This window comes from Egretta garzetta, unplaced genomic scaffold, assembly GCF_000687185.1.
Source record: "Egretta garzetta isolate BGI_Z169 unplaced genomic scaffold, ASM68718v1 scaffold200, whole genome shotgun sequence".
Taxonomy (NCBI): Eukaryota; Metazoa; Chordata; class Aves; order Pelecaniformes; family Ardeidae; genus Egretta; species Egretta garzetta.
Window position 1 is genome coordinate 977,794 of NW_009258379.1, and position 15,128 is coordinate 992,921.

General features: G+C 36.6%; 1 protein-coding gene across 3 annotated transcripts in view; it reads right to left on the reverse strand.

Moving 5' to 3' along the window:
* EML6 (EMAP like 6) overlaps positions 1–15,128 on the reverse strand; it is a 115,259-nt gene that overhangs the window by 70,300 nt on the left and 29,831 nt on the right. For all 3 annotated transcript variants that reach the window (XM_009640642.1, XM_035896151.1, XM_035896146.1), the window contains exons 2-4: positions 8,816–8,975; positions 3,088–3,186; positions 938–1,006 (exon numbers count right to left, since the gene is read on the reverse strand). In XM_009640642.1, the coding sequence (XP_009638937.1) occupies positions 938–1,006; positions 3,088–3,186; positions 8,816–8,975 (328 nt within the window). The remainder of the gene's footprint in view (positions 1–937; positions 1,007–3,087; positions 3,187–8,815; positions 8,976–15,128) is intronic.

Here is a 15,128-nt window from a genome sequence, read left to right on the forward strand (position 1 = left end):
CATTCCTGTATCTATATGTATTTAATTTGCCTGGTATTATGCATGTTCAGGGTAATTATGGCCATTTTAAACAGAATACAGGTGCCAAACAAAGACAGGTTTTGGAAAACAGCTTGCAGAATACAACAGATGGTATCACTTCTGCCAAAACCACTCACAGTTTGAAAGCAGTGGTGGTTTTAAGGGCACAAGCTTCTCAGTAATCAGAACTAGAGATATTAACCGGTTTCCTAAACTTCTAGTTAAAGCTCTTCCCACCCCAGTCATGTGAAATAATTGCCATCTGCTAGGAATGCTTTTGATGAGACAAGAGAAAAATAAAAACATTCAGGGAATATTGGCAAGTGGATGGATTTCTTTCTAAGCCTTTTACAGGTACGAGAATGTTTTATCCTAAACTTATAGTATATATCTAGATTCATATTTAAATCACCTCCAGAAAAGGTGACTTAGAGGGAGCAAACAGTGGGGCCCTAGAGTTTTAGTCTGTTCATCTCTGCAGCTATTGCATACCTTCTCTGTGGTATTCCTACAAATGCTGGTAGTAGTTTGTTCAATTCATACTTTTAACTTAGTTCCTCTTATTCCTGTTCAGTGACCCTTTGTGTGCTTGAGGAGAGAAATCATTAAAGGCTGAGAGAATTCTGAGAAATTTGGGTGGAATGGAAAGGGCAGAGAACCCCAAAATTACAAGTACATAATGCTGAAAATTGCACCAAATGATCTTCCCACTTTGCTTGTTTAAGTGGATCTGTACCTCAGTCACTGCTGAACGTCTAAATTGGCTTTAAAAAAAAAAGTTTTGCTAAAATGTTCACAGAGTAAAGAAAGAAAAATATAAACTGTCCTATATTTAAAACCCTCATCATATAAGAGGACAGATTTCTTTTGCGACACTTACTTACTTTTTAGCAAGTAAACAACAAAAGCTATTTACCTTTATGTGTTTTACTCCACAGCTGACAATTCTATTTGGTTGATATTGATCCCAGGAAATATCGAATATCTGTTAAGAAATACAGTAAGCTAGTATTTTAAATAATACAGTAATTGCACCTAGGCTTGGTTCGCTTTTAACAATTTTTAGGCATAATTTCTGATATTACTAAAAATGAAAAAAAACCCCAACTGTTTAGGTAAAGTTGGGACTCTCTGTAAAGATTAAGGCAGGCTTCCTCACATAGTTCTGTCAACACACCTCATTCCTACCTTCACACTACCAGTCTATTCCAGCTCCAAGATATGATTGAATAAACAATATTAACTGTCTCAAATAAAACGGAAATTATGGTGTAAGCTAATGTTCCTCAAGTTTAGGGAAGAAAAATCGGTAAATTTATCTTTATTCATTACTTTAGGTAAAAAGTACAGTATGTCATTTAAGCTGATTACCAAAAGACCTCAGTGACAAAATGGATGACATTCATTCACCTGACCTAATCTACAGAGTTAAAATTGAATTCTTAATTTTGATTAAAGTTACATTTATAATAGCATGCATCAAACAGTGAAGTATGAGATCCTGTATACCTTACCAGAACAAATTTAGTGTATTCTATGACTACGGGATTATGCCAAATGGAAAGTATTGTATAAAGATTGGAAACAAAAGGTTTGTATTTTGCCCCAGATTTTCAAGAATATGTTACTTTTAGACTTTTCACCTCTGGCATTCAGCTTTTCACTGTCCAAGCTGAGAACCAATGAGGTTACCACAACCATTAGGTATTTCAGGAAACGTATGTCTGTAGAGAAAGACAATGGGACTTTTTGCTGCTTTGAGCTCTTCATCTGTTAAGTATAAATCACAAGGGAATTTCAATCAGCTTACAGGAACATACTATCTTAAGCTTACCCATCATTCACATTTTATACACAAGGAAGCGCTGCCTTCCTACAAAATATTTATCTTCTTTATAAACATCAGGATTTACAGTAGTTCAGGTACTATTTTATTTAAGTGTTGTTAGAACACACAAGATATTTCACCTTCATGACACCTGCACACTACATCATCAGAATGTGTGGCCTAATTAGATATGCATTCTTTCCCACTCCCTCTTCAGTGCCAAATTTCCTTCTTCTGGCTCTGAAAGCCTTCTGAGATTAAGATTTTAGTACTTCTTGCCTGTCCTGGAGTCTTCTGCTAATTCAGAACCTGATCCTGTACCTGTTGAGGTCTGTAGCAAAACTTCTACTGACAGAACTGGAAAGTGAATCAGTTCTAAAAGAAATTCTAGTAAGGACTAAAATTCTGTAGTGTTGGGAATACTGTAAGTAAAAATAAGTACCAGATTTATTCAGATGACACATAAGATGCAGATACTGTATGTACACACAAACTGTAAGTAAGGGTTTAGTCTGCTGCTTTGCATACATAAATACTCCATCACGTGTAGTAAAACATTATAATACCTCAAAATTGTAACATTCTAACATGTTAGAATATCATAATATAAAAGTTGTCAGAATGTGTCCATAATTTATTTTAACGTATGCATCCTTGTGCTTATATACATTGGGGAGGTATTTTGCTTATGCTAAAGCTGTTTGAACATTTCCTCATCCTGTATAATATTCTAAACTCAGACCTGTTCACTTCTCATATTTATTGACCTTGTTATGATCCCTTACCTGAAGTTCATAGGCATACAAGGAATATTTATCCTAATTATATTTCTCCTATAGGTAACTGTCTTAAGCTAAAATAAAAGGGAGATAATTAAACTTTCCATCAGGATAAAATGTCTTTTTGACATATTCAGAAAGAACATTATCTTTGTCCACTGAGCTAGCATTTTACATCTTATATAAAAAGCTATAAGTCATCCTAATCAGTGCACAAAGCATTCCCTCCCTAGGCTTGCTAGGCAGTCAGCTCAAGAATCCACCATGTGCCTCATATATGAACACAGTGCTTTGTGCTATGTCTAGCACAATGAGGAGAAATAAATACCTTGTTCGGTATTTTAAAAGCCAGGTAGAACAAGCAAAATTATCTTTGCATTAACCTAATATGAACAAAAATTATTTTTAAACAGTTTTGTAACTCCCAGATGAAATTCAGTAAACCCTTCATACAATTACCCTGTCTGAATGGCCTGTAGCTGTTGCCAGTAGTTTTCCTCTCTTCCAGTCCCAAATACACACTGTATTTTTGGCATCCAGTCCCACTGAAGCTAAACGCTAAGGAAAAGCAACAGTAATCCAGTTAGCAGAAAATCAACTCAGAAATCAGTTTACTGTAGTTGAGATTATTATGTGTACAAATGGATTTTCCCACACGTGACTTGTGTTTGAGCTGCACTGCAAAGGTGCCATCAAGCTTATCATTTCCTCATGGGAGATAGCGCTGAAAGGTCTAATCTTCTCTAAAAAGCCAGGTTATTAATGTCAGGTTACCAATGTCTCAAGTACAATTCTTATCATGAAAGATTTGAGGTGTTTCTTCCAGGTGCATGTGATTCTAGCATTTTGATCAATTAACCTGATAATAAAAACAAATGGGAAAAGCTCTCACTATTTCCAAATACAACTTTGTTCATTATGCTAATTTTGTTGAGCTTTAGAACCAGAAATGGATATAATTTTAATAACTGCCTTTTATATAGCTTAGTATAACAAATCACCAATTATCTAATAATTTTAATACTTTTAAATCTCAATAATGCAAAAAAGAAAAAAGAACAAAATAAAACAGAAGGGAAAACCTTCCTGTCTATGTTGAACTTACTAGACAGCAAAAAGGTCGGACAGGTCTGATTCTCACTTTCTTTGCACTCTAGTACTGACAATGACTACTTGAATAATTAGGGAAGAGGGGAAGGTAGATTACAAACATCTGCAACATATCCAGAAGATCAATGGTGGTTGTGGAGGTTGTAGGCTTTTTTCCTTTCCATTGGCTGTGCTAGTTACATCCAACTTGATGTGATTTCCATCAGAGTTTCATATTCGGTGAGAGATCTTTGCAGACCGGAGGTGGTAGAACTGGGTGTCACAATCTGTACCAGTGCAAACACTAAGCTAGTGCCAAATATACTGCAATTGTATATAACGGATATGGTGCCAACGTTTGTTGGACAGAGATATATAATGGATATGCAATGTATATGTCCAACATGTATCAGTAAAAGGAATATGCCTCAGTAACTTGCAGCATGGGAAGATGAGAGACTAATTTCATGGGAAACAATCTTGTAAGCTTGTGTAACACAACTTCTTAAAACCAGCCATATCTGCTGTGTCCATATTGCTTGTCCCTTGTTCTTCTCATCGCCCTGTCTAGTAACTTCTTATCATAAGGAATTAACAGCCCAACTGAAACTCCTAAGTATTTTGCTCTGTTATAGGAAAGCCTGCACTTCAAGAACGTGCCATAAGTGAAACCTTTCTTTTTGTCTCAAAGGCAAAGATCAGCAGATGAGCCATCTGGTCCACATGGACATATGTTTCAGAGATTACATTGACCAGATCTTTTCCTTGAAGATTTGCTTCAAGATGACTTGCAAACTTAATCTCTTCAATTGAATTTTCTTCAACTAAATGTCAACTATTTTTTGGCTCAAATTTTCAATACGTGAATTGTTTAAAGTCTGGAGATGTCTGTAATAATATAAAAAACCTGAGCCAACAAAGAAAACAAGCGTAATTCCTCTAAAATGCTGTATTAGAAAAAACAATAATTGCAGAAAGGCTATCAACTACTGTACAACTGAGAGAAGAATTCATTATTCATAAAGAAACAGAAGGCTCCAGTTTTTATTCTGTGGCAAAATAATTCAAAGACAAGGTACCCCATGCCTTTTCATGCCATTTATAAGGGTAAAAACTTAGTGTACACCTGCCTCCTTAAGATAGCCACTATCAAAAGCCTCTGGTATAAATGCAGTAGGCACACATGCACCCTTCACTGTCTTGTTAATCATTGCAGTTCCTTTATTTTAGACCAATGAAATATATCTTTTTAAACTTTGGTTTCACGGGAGTTGCCAACATGCACTATGCCTAATGCAATACCTGAACTCTGCCTAGTGAATAATGCATAACCCAGCCAATATCCCACCAGCAAATGTACAAAGCAATATAGTATTAATGAAAAAGAAAAAAACCCACAAAAATCTATTTACAGACTTATACCACAAGTTCCTCCGAATCCAGGCTACTTTTATATTGTCTTTCACTGAAATAAAAATATCTGAGGTCTTGTTAAACCAAACAGTGAGAATCTACTGCAGGAACTCGCAAGCCACTGAGTAGTCAGAAGACTTGATGTGATATATTACAGCAAAATCTGTTTGAAGACTCTCCAGGTGTGCATTTTTGAAATGGTAGATAAAGGTAGGTTCAAAATTTGGGGTTCTCTCACTAGACGTGTACTGAATATCTGCGTTTAACCTAGGACAACATGCTTGACTATTAGACGTATGGTAATGGAGGAAAAAGAAAATAAAATACGGGCAAGAAGGAACACGCTCCTGTCAGTTACCAACATAAAAATATTTCTTTTCAGAAAGGACTATTATTGTAGCAAAAATAAATTTTTTCTGCCCTTGAGCAATCTACACCTACCCAGGGCTTTGGATGTACTCATCAAAACACAAGATATTTTTCATGGAACCTTCACCAGTTCCAACTTTTTCTCACCTCTTTTATGCTGTTCTCTTCACCATGGAAACCATGGCAGTACTTACAGTATCTTTTTGATTCCTGATGTAAACAACACCAGTTCTAAACTGTAACTACCAGTCAGGAAATTACCATCAGTGAGGTAGATGGACAGGGAAAGTACTAGGGGAAATTAAGAAATATTACATATTTTCTTCTAACAGAGGTCTACTGAGGAAGGTCTCCTGCTGGCAGAAAAGTGATAAATGCTGAATTTCTTTTTTGGTTGAAACACTCACACTTTTAGTCCTCCTTCTGGAAGGGAATTTGACAGAATTCTGTTCAGAGAACTCACAGAACTACCAGAAGAAAATATCTGCCAAGTAGTTCATGCACATAATTAAACAATTATTTTTAAATCTACACAGATTAGAAGATGTGGCTAAAGAAGCCTACTGGTACCTAATGTCAAATTTAGAAGTGTATGTATGTATTATGGCAGTGCCCTCCTCATTCCATTTTTTTAAAAAAAATTATTTTTAGAAAGCACACAAAAAGGGTTCATCTAAAATAACTCAGAACAGAAACTGAACTGTATAATATTGGTGAAATACTTCAATATAAAGGACAACAGCTTTGTAGGCAATTCTATGAAGTTCAGTACTTTTAAGGAGAAACTGCAGTTAATTCGCAATTCAGGAAAAGACCTTTTTAATTATAGGCAAACTGACAGCTCTTCATTAAATATTTGAACGAAGTGCAGCTTCCCTCCCACCAAATGTCATCTCCTGGTCACATAGAAGAAGGTCAAACTAAAATACATATTTTTAAATAGCAACAGTTCTGCAAGATATTCAGCTCCCATCAGTACTTTTAAAATGAAGTATTAAATAAAGATAGCGTACAAAATGGGAAATTTACTCAAAATATATTTGCCTTCAAACTAAAAGCTTTATATTGAAGGTACATAAAATAAAGGAAGTGTGTAAGATATCCCTTGATTTAGGCTACATATAGATCTTCTCCATATATTATAAAGGATGACCTTATGGGGATCCAGCACAGGCAGAGAAGCAGAATTATCTGGGCTTTTCCTCAGTCTACTTTTATTTAGAAAGTGGTCAGCTGACAGAGGTAGCAGAGAAAAGAATACATTTCTTATTGCAGCTATACCTTGTTATATATATCGATGTTATTGTTGAATTTATTTGTGGTTTGGGGCTAAAATACAAATCTGTCTTGGATATTAATAGACATTCAATATAAAAGAATGACAGGCATGCATTAGAAGGAAAGGTGCAAGCAATGTATGCGAAGTCTGTTTTGTCCTATCACAACATGCCAGCTCCCTTGGGTGTGCTGACTGAATAAACTGGAACTGCTAGCAGCTCTGAATTCCAAATACTCAAAGTCTTTCTACCATGCCCTTTAATTTTGGCTCAGCACAGCAGCTTCTTCTGCAGAGCCAGAAAGAGCAGCAAAAAGCCAAGATACGTTATCCATATTTATGTTTTCCAGCATTGGTCTTTCTCCAGATAGAAAAGCGTTCCGTGCAAATTTTTATTTCTAGAATAAACTGCAACCTCTCCATCACTTCCAGAAACAGAACATTACTGTTCTGCAAGGTCAGCACAGCAGTAAGTTCAGTTTTTAATTATAGGAAGGCACCCAGAAGAATTTTCAGAAGAGCCTCCACCTTTAACTCATACTGACCGGGCTCTTTGGTGAGTATTTATTCCTATTAGGTGCTTAAATAGGTTTTAAAAAAAAGTTTATCCACCAGTCTGATGAAGTTAAAAGTGAGGAAAAAAAAATTAAGAACGGGTATTTCTGAATGAACAATATCTTACATAATATTATAGCGTTAGAAGTTCTGTTCTGTTGATTTGGGGGGGGTTCTCATCTGATCTTTTTATTCCACAATCCCCAGGAACACCTTTTTCTTTAATTAGAATCAGCACAGGAGAATTCAGAGGAAATGGGTTTACTTAATAAAACTGCTTGAAGACTAGGCTTAAAATAGAAAGCTAGCTCCAATTTTTAATGGGGAAATGTAATCCATAGTGCTGTTTAGTAATTCAAGTTACCCCATGCTTTTTAAACACGTTAAAGGCCATTGCTCACAGTGGTGTTCTTCGTTTCAGACTAATCTTTAAACTGAATATACGCAAGATAAAGCACAAAAAACAGTACTTTTGTTTCATGTGAGAATATATTTTAAGCATTGCTTGGCCAGTTCTGATCTCAGAAAGCATAATAAAAGCACTTTGTGGTCAGTGGGAGAGTACCTAGGCACGTGACAATAAAAGCACTTCTCAAGAGACAGATAACCATCTAGTACATGATTTTAAGAAAACCATCTAAAGGCAGTTCTGCCCTGTTGGGAGGCAATTCTGAGGTACACAAGCAAATACAAAAAACCAATAAGGATCTGTGCAAGAATCCAGGTATCAGCTAATCTAAGCATCCCTAACAACATTTTAGCAACCAGCTATAAAGTAGGACCACAGTATTACAACAGAAAACTCATTTGGACATTAATAATCACAAAATTGCACAGGTAGATATTTATAAAACTATGAGCATGAAATATTTCTCAGTTTTATGTGAATCGTAGATCTATTTTCCTCCTACTTCATTCACAACAATGCTTTTAATAGTTTGCTTCAGGGGGTGGGAGGGAGGGAAGCAATGTGTTTAGCTGTGAATAGCCCACCATTTACTTAATATTTTTAATTTTGTCTCAAAATATCGTACAATCTAATCACATTGTACAAAGCCACATGCTCTGTGTCCTAACCCCATTATTCAATTACATTGACTGTGCACCCCAGCCAGCGAGATTCTCCTAGCTGTGAGATTACTGGAGTTCCTCTGCCAAAAAGGCTGCAGGACTGTGAGGATTTTGCCAGGAACTGATCTTTTTGAACAGTAGGAGACCATTACATTTGAGCCACAGAGGGACATTTCTCTATGGATATTTGTCCAACACCCAATGCCTTGACTTGAACGCTAGGTTGGGATTTTCATCTCAAAAACATCTTTGAAAGAGCTATATTTGCTGTCCTTGCATTAAAAATCTGATTGTAATAGGAGTCTCAGTACTACAGCCATACAGCTACTCAAATATAAAATAGTTTAATGTGCGTATCTTCTAGAATCAGAAATCAAACTAAATTCAAAAGACAGAGAAAGAAGATATACAAACCTGGCCATCTGAATCAAAAGCTAAACAGGCAACTCCATGTGTATGTGCATCCTTAAGAACAGACACAGTCTGTACACGGTAGGAATCCCAGATGCAAATGTAAGGGTCCTTCCCAACCTGCCCTGTAGCTACTAGAGTTTTATCCGGGTGAACTGCAAGGCTGAAATAGAACAGAGCTGAAGTCAGAATACACTTTCTGAATTGGTAAAATAGTATAAAATGTAAAAATTAAATTAAAAAAGAACTTACATTTTTTAGTTCTCAAAACTTCATCTCCTTTTGATTTGCTGGAATGATCATATCAGCTGTCTTCAAAACTCAAGTCTATCTCATTGTTTACTTACAATAATACGTTTTACTGAGACCAGCGTGGCTAGTGCGGAATACAATTTATCATGTAATAACAGTTTAACTAGAAAATTTAAGGAAAACATAACCAGAGAATTTTTGAATAATTTTGACTGATAAGCTGAATGAAAACACAGGCTTTTATCTTTGATCAAAGCCTTTCATGTCTTTATAAAGTCAGTGGGTGATTTTCTACAATTCATCCCTCTTTTACACATCAGCTCAAATATTCTGAAATATGGACTGAATAATGGATATTTTTCACTATGAAAAGTACACGCAAGAAATCCTCTCATCTTTACATGTTTAAAGACAGTAACCTCAGAAGAGATAGAGAAATAAACTGTTTCTCCTGTACTTGAAGAACAATTATATTTGTATTTTAAGATCTGCTTTTAGTTACTGCTGCCTAAGGAGAGGTAAAATTTACTGTACCTTTCTTAGTTTACCTCATTTTCTCTAACAGCCAATTAGAAACAGTACTTTGCACAAAAACTGTCACATTGAGCAGTGTTTCTACTACTTAAATCCAAGAAAGGTGTCAATGTTTCAAGAACTGTTTCCTGGTTTTCAGTGATTAACTCCACTTGAATTCAGAAGGCCGGCTTTGACCAACTCTTTCTTATACTTTTATTAAACACTCAACTTCTTTATTCTCTGTAGTAATTGTACAAAAATAAATTACTGCAAGCTGCATTCTAATGCAGGCTCTATTAGCAGAATCAAACTGTATTTCTGTTCACAGTCCTTCAGATATGAAAATCACCAGGCAGCCCACAGTATCCTTCTCTCTCACCCCTGCCTAAGTGTGAACACTAATATTTACTTCCATTTTGTTGTGTTGGAAGCATTTCTCTTAGATGTCAAACATTTTCTGGAACCAAGCAGTAGCATCATTTAAAAAAAAAAAAAAAAAAAAAAAAGAGAAAAAGAAATTTGTATTTTCCTCATCACACATAACAGATTTTCACTGTAACACAGAAGACAAAAGGCCGCCATTTAGCAAACTTCAGCCCACATTAACAAGAGGAATGCAGACTATCAGGAGTGACACAGTACCAGAAGCTGCTCTTTGCAGTTATCCTGAGCTGTTGTCAAGCTATCCTTCAACTCTTGAGGTATTCTCTTGGACAAAACCCAGAGGATATAGTTTGAAACTCTAGCTTGGGGGTGTTAATAATAAAAACCCTCCCTAAGGTACTATGAATACAAAGACAGTTTTACACTGTTATCCAGGAAACAAATTTGAACAATGGCTGAAGATGGCAGCTACAGATGGAATAAGGAAAAATATCCTATTAATAGACTGACATTCAACAGACTGCTTAGGGGAGCTGAATATTGCTTCTATCCCATGAGTAGATAATACTAATTATTAAGAAGAATTCATCAAAAAACTTAAGGAAGTTTCACAAACATACGTATTCATTTTTTTCATGTTAAAGGACAATTCATGCAAAAAGAACAATTTTAGCACAATGCCCAGTAAAATTGTTTTAGCTGCTCCAGCACTTGCTCATTTCTCCTCTCCTTCACAGGCTTGGATTCTGCATTATACTGTGTGTCAAGTAGTCCACCTCAGTTCCAAACCTGTAAGGGGAATAAGGATGACTCCACCATACTTAAGCTGTGATACCTGTAATTATGTTAGAATACTTTTCTTCAAGGATAAAAACTAGATGGAAAAGATTAATTGCGCTGCTCTATCTCACTGCTAGAACTGCAGCTTAATTACATCTACCACTGGTTTGTACAGTGCGGTTTTCACATGCTAGAACTCCATTTTACATTTTGTATTTCCATTCTTGGATATAAGGTTAAGAACAAGAACACATTTCCTAAAACATAAACATGTCTGTATTGAACATATCTGTTATTTGTTTTATTCTTTTTGACGCATGAAGTCAACTAGTGGGGGAACTAAAATTAGGAACCAATATCAATTTTTGGCACCTAAATAAGTAGTCTGGTTTTTCAGAACCGCTAAGGACATTCATCTCCCGCTAACAGCCTTTACAATGCACTATAACTGCCTACGTTCAGTCTGGCTGTTAGATAACCGAGTGCTTATTTTTGGCAGACAGAACAGTGGGTTACAGAGTAAGGAAATTGAGTCCAATTTAATGAACAAATCTCAGTGACTGTTTGATGTCCGTATATATGATTTACATGTTCGTTGCATATTAAAATACAAAACACAAAAATTGTAGCACAACTATACAATGTATCTGCAGTATGGGTCACTCCTTGTCTTCAGATTGTAAGATGTCCTGCTGGCGCAGGTTCTGTACCCTTCCCTGCCTTTTAAAAGGAGTATAAACTTCATCGCTTGTGTTTTGAACCATTAGGTGCATTTCTTCAACCTTTCTAAGCAAAAATCCTATCCTATAGCTAAAGCATTTATAAAGATACCACATCGCTATTTGTGCCACTGGAAAATACTGAAATACTATCAGTGCAATAAGAATATATGATTAGAATTGATTAGGCATTCAAATAGCAGCAATTTATGGTATAGAAAAATATTATTAGGGCCTTCCAACAGGAAGAACATCTAGAAACACAAAAGTCTTTACTATGCAACCTGGCAATTTACTGCAAGTCACGAGCAACAGGTCTGCAGATACCTGTTTGAGATACCTCAGTGTATGTCAGAGCTGTTTGACTATAGCAAATGGCTGGACCACTGAAGACTCAACATCTCTGAGCAAGTCATTCATCTCTTCACTCCCACGCTTCCCACCACACAACTTTACCTGCCTAAGCCCATATTCCTGTGCTCTGCTCACCCACCAGGGTTTGCACACTTATCACTGTACGTACATTTTTGCAGACCTACTCTCAGTATTGCGAATATGTAACAGTTCCAGTACCCAATAACAATAACAAAAATAAAGTGGGAAAAATTAAATCAAGACTTGTATCTTAAAATCATCGGCCTTCCTCTTAAATGTAATTCACATAATTCCCGTGCTTTTCCCGTGAGCATGCTGTGCAAATCACACTAGCAAAAGCTTTACTATCAACAAGCAGCGAGAGGAGGGTTGCTCGGTGAGGCAAGTTGAGCAGGGAACCAAGGGCAGCCATGGCACATGCCGTGCCCTCACTGACCAGGGCGTAGTCCCACGGGATCTAAGCGTGCGGGCAGAAGACATTTCACAAGAAAATTTCTCCCTGCTTTCTAGGTTTGCGGGAAAAGGAACTGGACGCTCTCTCACTAAAGAGTTGGGGTGGAAACAGAAAGGATAAAAGTAGCAGCCATTGCTGCTGGTACTGCCTGCTGGTAGTGCCAGTCCCTTCCTCACAAGTCTTGATCATCTCCCTGTGGGAACAGGAAGAGGAGCAGATGCACGTGTAGGGTAAGGGGCAGAGATCAACTGCTTTGGAAGTGCACGTTCCCTTTCCTCCAACGAAAGCGAGGGGATCCCTGGCAGTCTGCTCTTCTGAGCAGCTGAATGCTTTTGTGTATGCATAAAGCTAACTGAGAATTCCAAAAGCACTCTGATGTGTTTGCAAAAAAATGTCTGTAATAGAAGTGCCTCAACAGGCACTTCTTTAAAGCAAACAATCCATTTAAGATTAACTTTAATATTACTTTAGGTAATATTTTAACATCACACCTTATTAATAAAAAGATCTATTAGGAAGAAGAGATTTCAGGGAACATTTCCTTTTCCTTCCCTTCCAAGATGAACAATTATGAATCCTAGCATCCCAGGCTGGAACCCTGTTAATTTAGGATAATTAAAGATGCCAGTCATGTGTTCCAGCAGGGTCTGATGAAATGCTTTATAAAAGTCATTAGTGGATCCATCTGGTCTGGGGGCCTTGCCAGATGGTAAACTCTTACTACCTCCACAATTTCTGTTGCAATAATGTCCCGCTCCAAGATTTTCTTTTTCTTTTATAACCACATTAGAATTTCAAGGGACCACAAGTATTTGTTTTTTGTCTATATTGTATTTTTTTGGTTTTCTGTAACAGGTTCCATACACTTATATAAACATATAATACAGTTTAAAACTGAGATGGAACTAAGTAGAAAAGTTTAAATAGGGAATGAAAACTAATTCAAGTAGTTGAATTGAATATTAACTTGTTTAATTTAATTGAATTTTAATTTCTGTATTTAAATCATTCCCAAACTGCGGATAAACCAATTTTTTCTTCATAAGGCACATACTCAAGGAACCAGAGGATTACAGAGGATAGAAAGAATGGGTGACTCGGAAGAACAAAAAGGGATGAGGGAACTGATAATGGTTGAATAAGAGACGTTTCAAGGAGTGAAGAGAAGGCTCAGGGTAGGTTTAATGACAGTCTTCCAGAACACCAAAAGCAGTTACAGAGAAGGTGGAGGTACTCTTCACAAGGATGCATGGTGAGCAGATAAAAGACAAGAGACACAAGTTGCTTTATGGGAAATCCTGTCTGGATACAAGAAAAACATTCTTCACCATAAGAAGAATTAAAGATTGGGATAGGTTGCCTAGAGAAACGGTAGAATTTCCCTTGTCGGAAATTATTCAAGACTTACCTGGCTTGACAGGACCCTAGATAACCTAATCTAAGGCTGTGCTCTCATGAGAAAGCTGGACTGGATGATGTCCAGAAGCCCCTTCCAAACTAGACTTTTCTACGATGGCAAATACTGAAATACATCAAGAAAGTCTAATGTAATCAAAGTAAAAATGCATTTTGGCTTGCAGCGGTTTACTTGCATTAGGTAATTGCTCCTTGATGCTGCAAAAAGAAAGCAACATATGGAACTGACAGGTTCGTTGAGATCTTGAAATGGGTGTATCAGATAAGAGACAGAAGTTTAAAACTCACTACTCTGGGTCTTTTAAATATATCATTGCACTATCACATTTATCAGGTACTCAAAACACTTTTGCACTGCAGCACCCAAAGGCTGAATGTTTGCTTTTATAGTTCTGAGTGTATAATTTTTCAAGGTATGTTTTCTATGTATGAATGTCATATTAAATTGACTATTTTTATGACCATCCTATTAACTATACCTTGATTAACATAAATCAAGCAAACACACTTTTCATACAAACTAAAACTAGTTTCCAGAACGTCCCACCTGACAAACAAGAACGGTTTTGTGAAAGAGGAGGTAAACACGTACAGTTCTGAATGAAGTCAATGCAGACTGTGATTGAAAATCGCTGCGTTAGATGGACTTGTCACTCATCTCTTGACAATACAATTCATTCTCAGCACTAGGGCTGTTTTACACCTTAAAGCAGTGTGCAAATCTGATGCTGTTCTAAAATAATTCTAGATAGACACTGATAAGTTACTCTACCTCAAAACAATCCTGTTTTAAATTTGGAGTAACTTCCATGCTTAGACAAAACTTTACAGAATTATGCAGTTTTATGTAACACAATGCTATACAATGATAATGAAGACTTGGGGAGAAACGTGAGGTAAATTTAAAATCAAATTCCATAGCAATGCAGATAATGTCTGAATATGATTAATTCTCTTCAGAAATAAATGAAAGAATTTACGCTTTCTTGCTCAAAATCTGCTACTAAACCCTAAACAGACAACATAGAGGGTCTTTCCTCAGAATTTAGGTCAAACTTGTTGTGAAGTACTCGGGGCACTAACTGTGCTACGCTTGAATGATGGACAGATAAATAACACAGCTACGTTTTTTCTTAAGACTTTTTCTCTGTAGCAAAAAATATCTCTGAATAAAAAAACATTTCCAAGAAGCTCCAAGCCTGCCCTGATATAGGCCGTTACATGCCAGTAGGTATTTTCTTCTTGGTTGCCTCCTTCTGCTCTGCACTGTTAGTTCTCAGTGCGGAAAGAAGTGACACTTTCAAGATCCTGACAGGCCAGCAGGCATGTCTGAAGACCGGGGAGCTTTTCAGCTATATTTTACTGCTCACACAGCGCTAAGGACAGAGCTGTCTTCACATAACAGCAAAGAACGCAAACA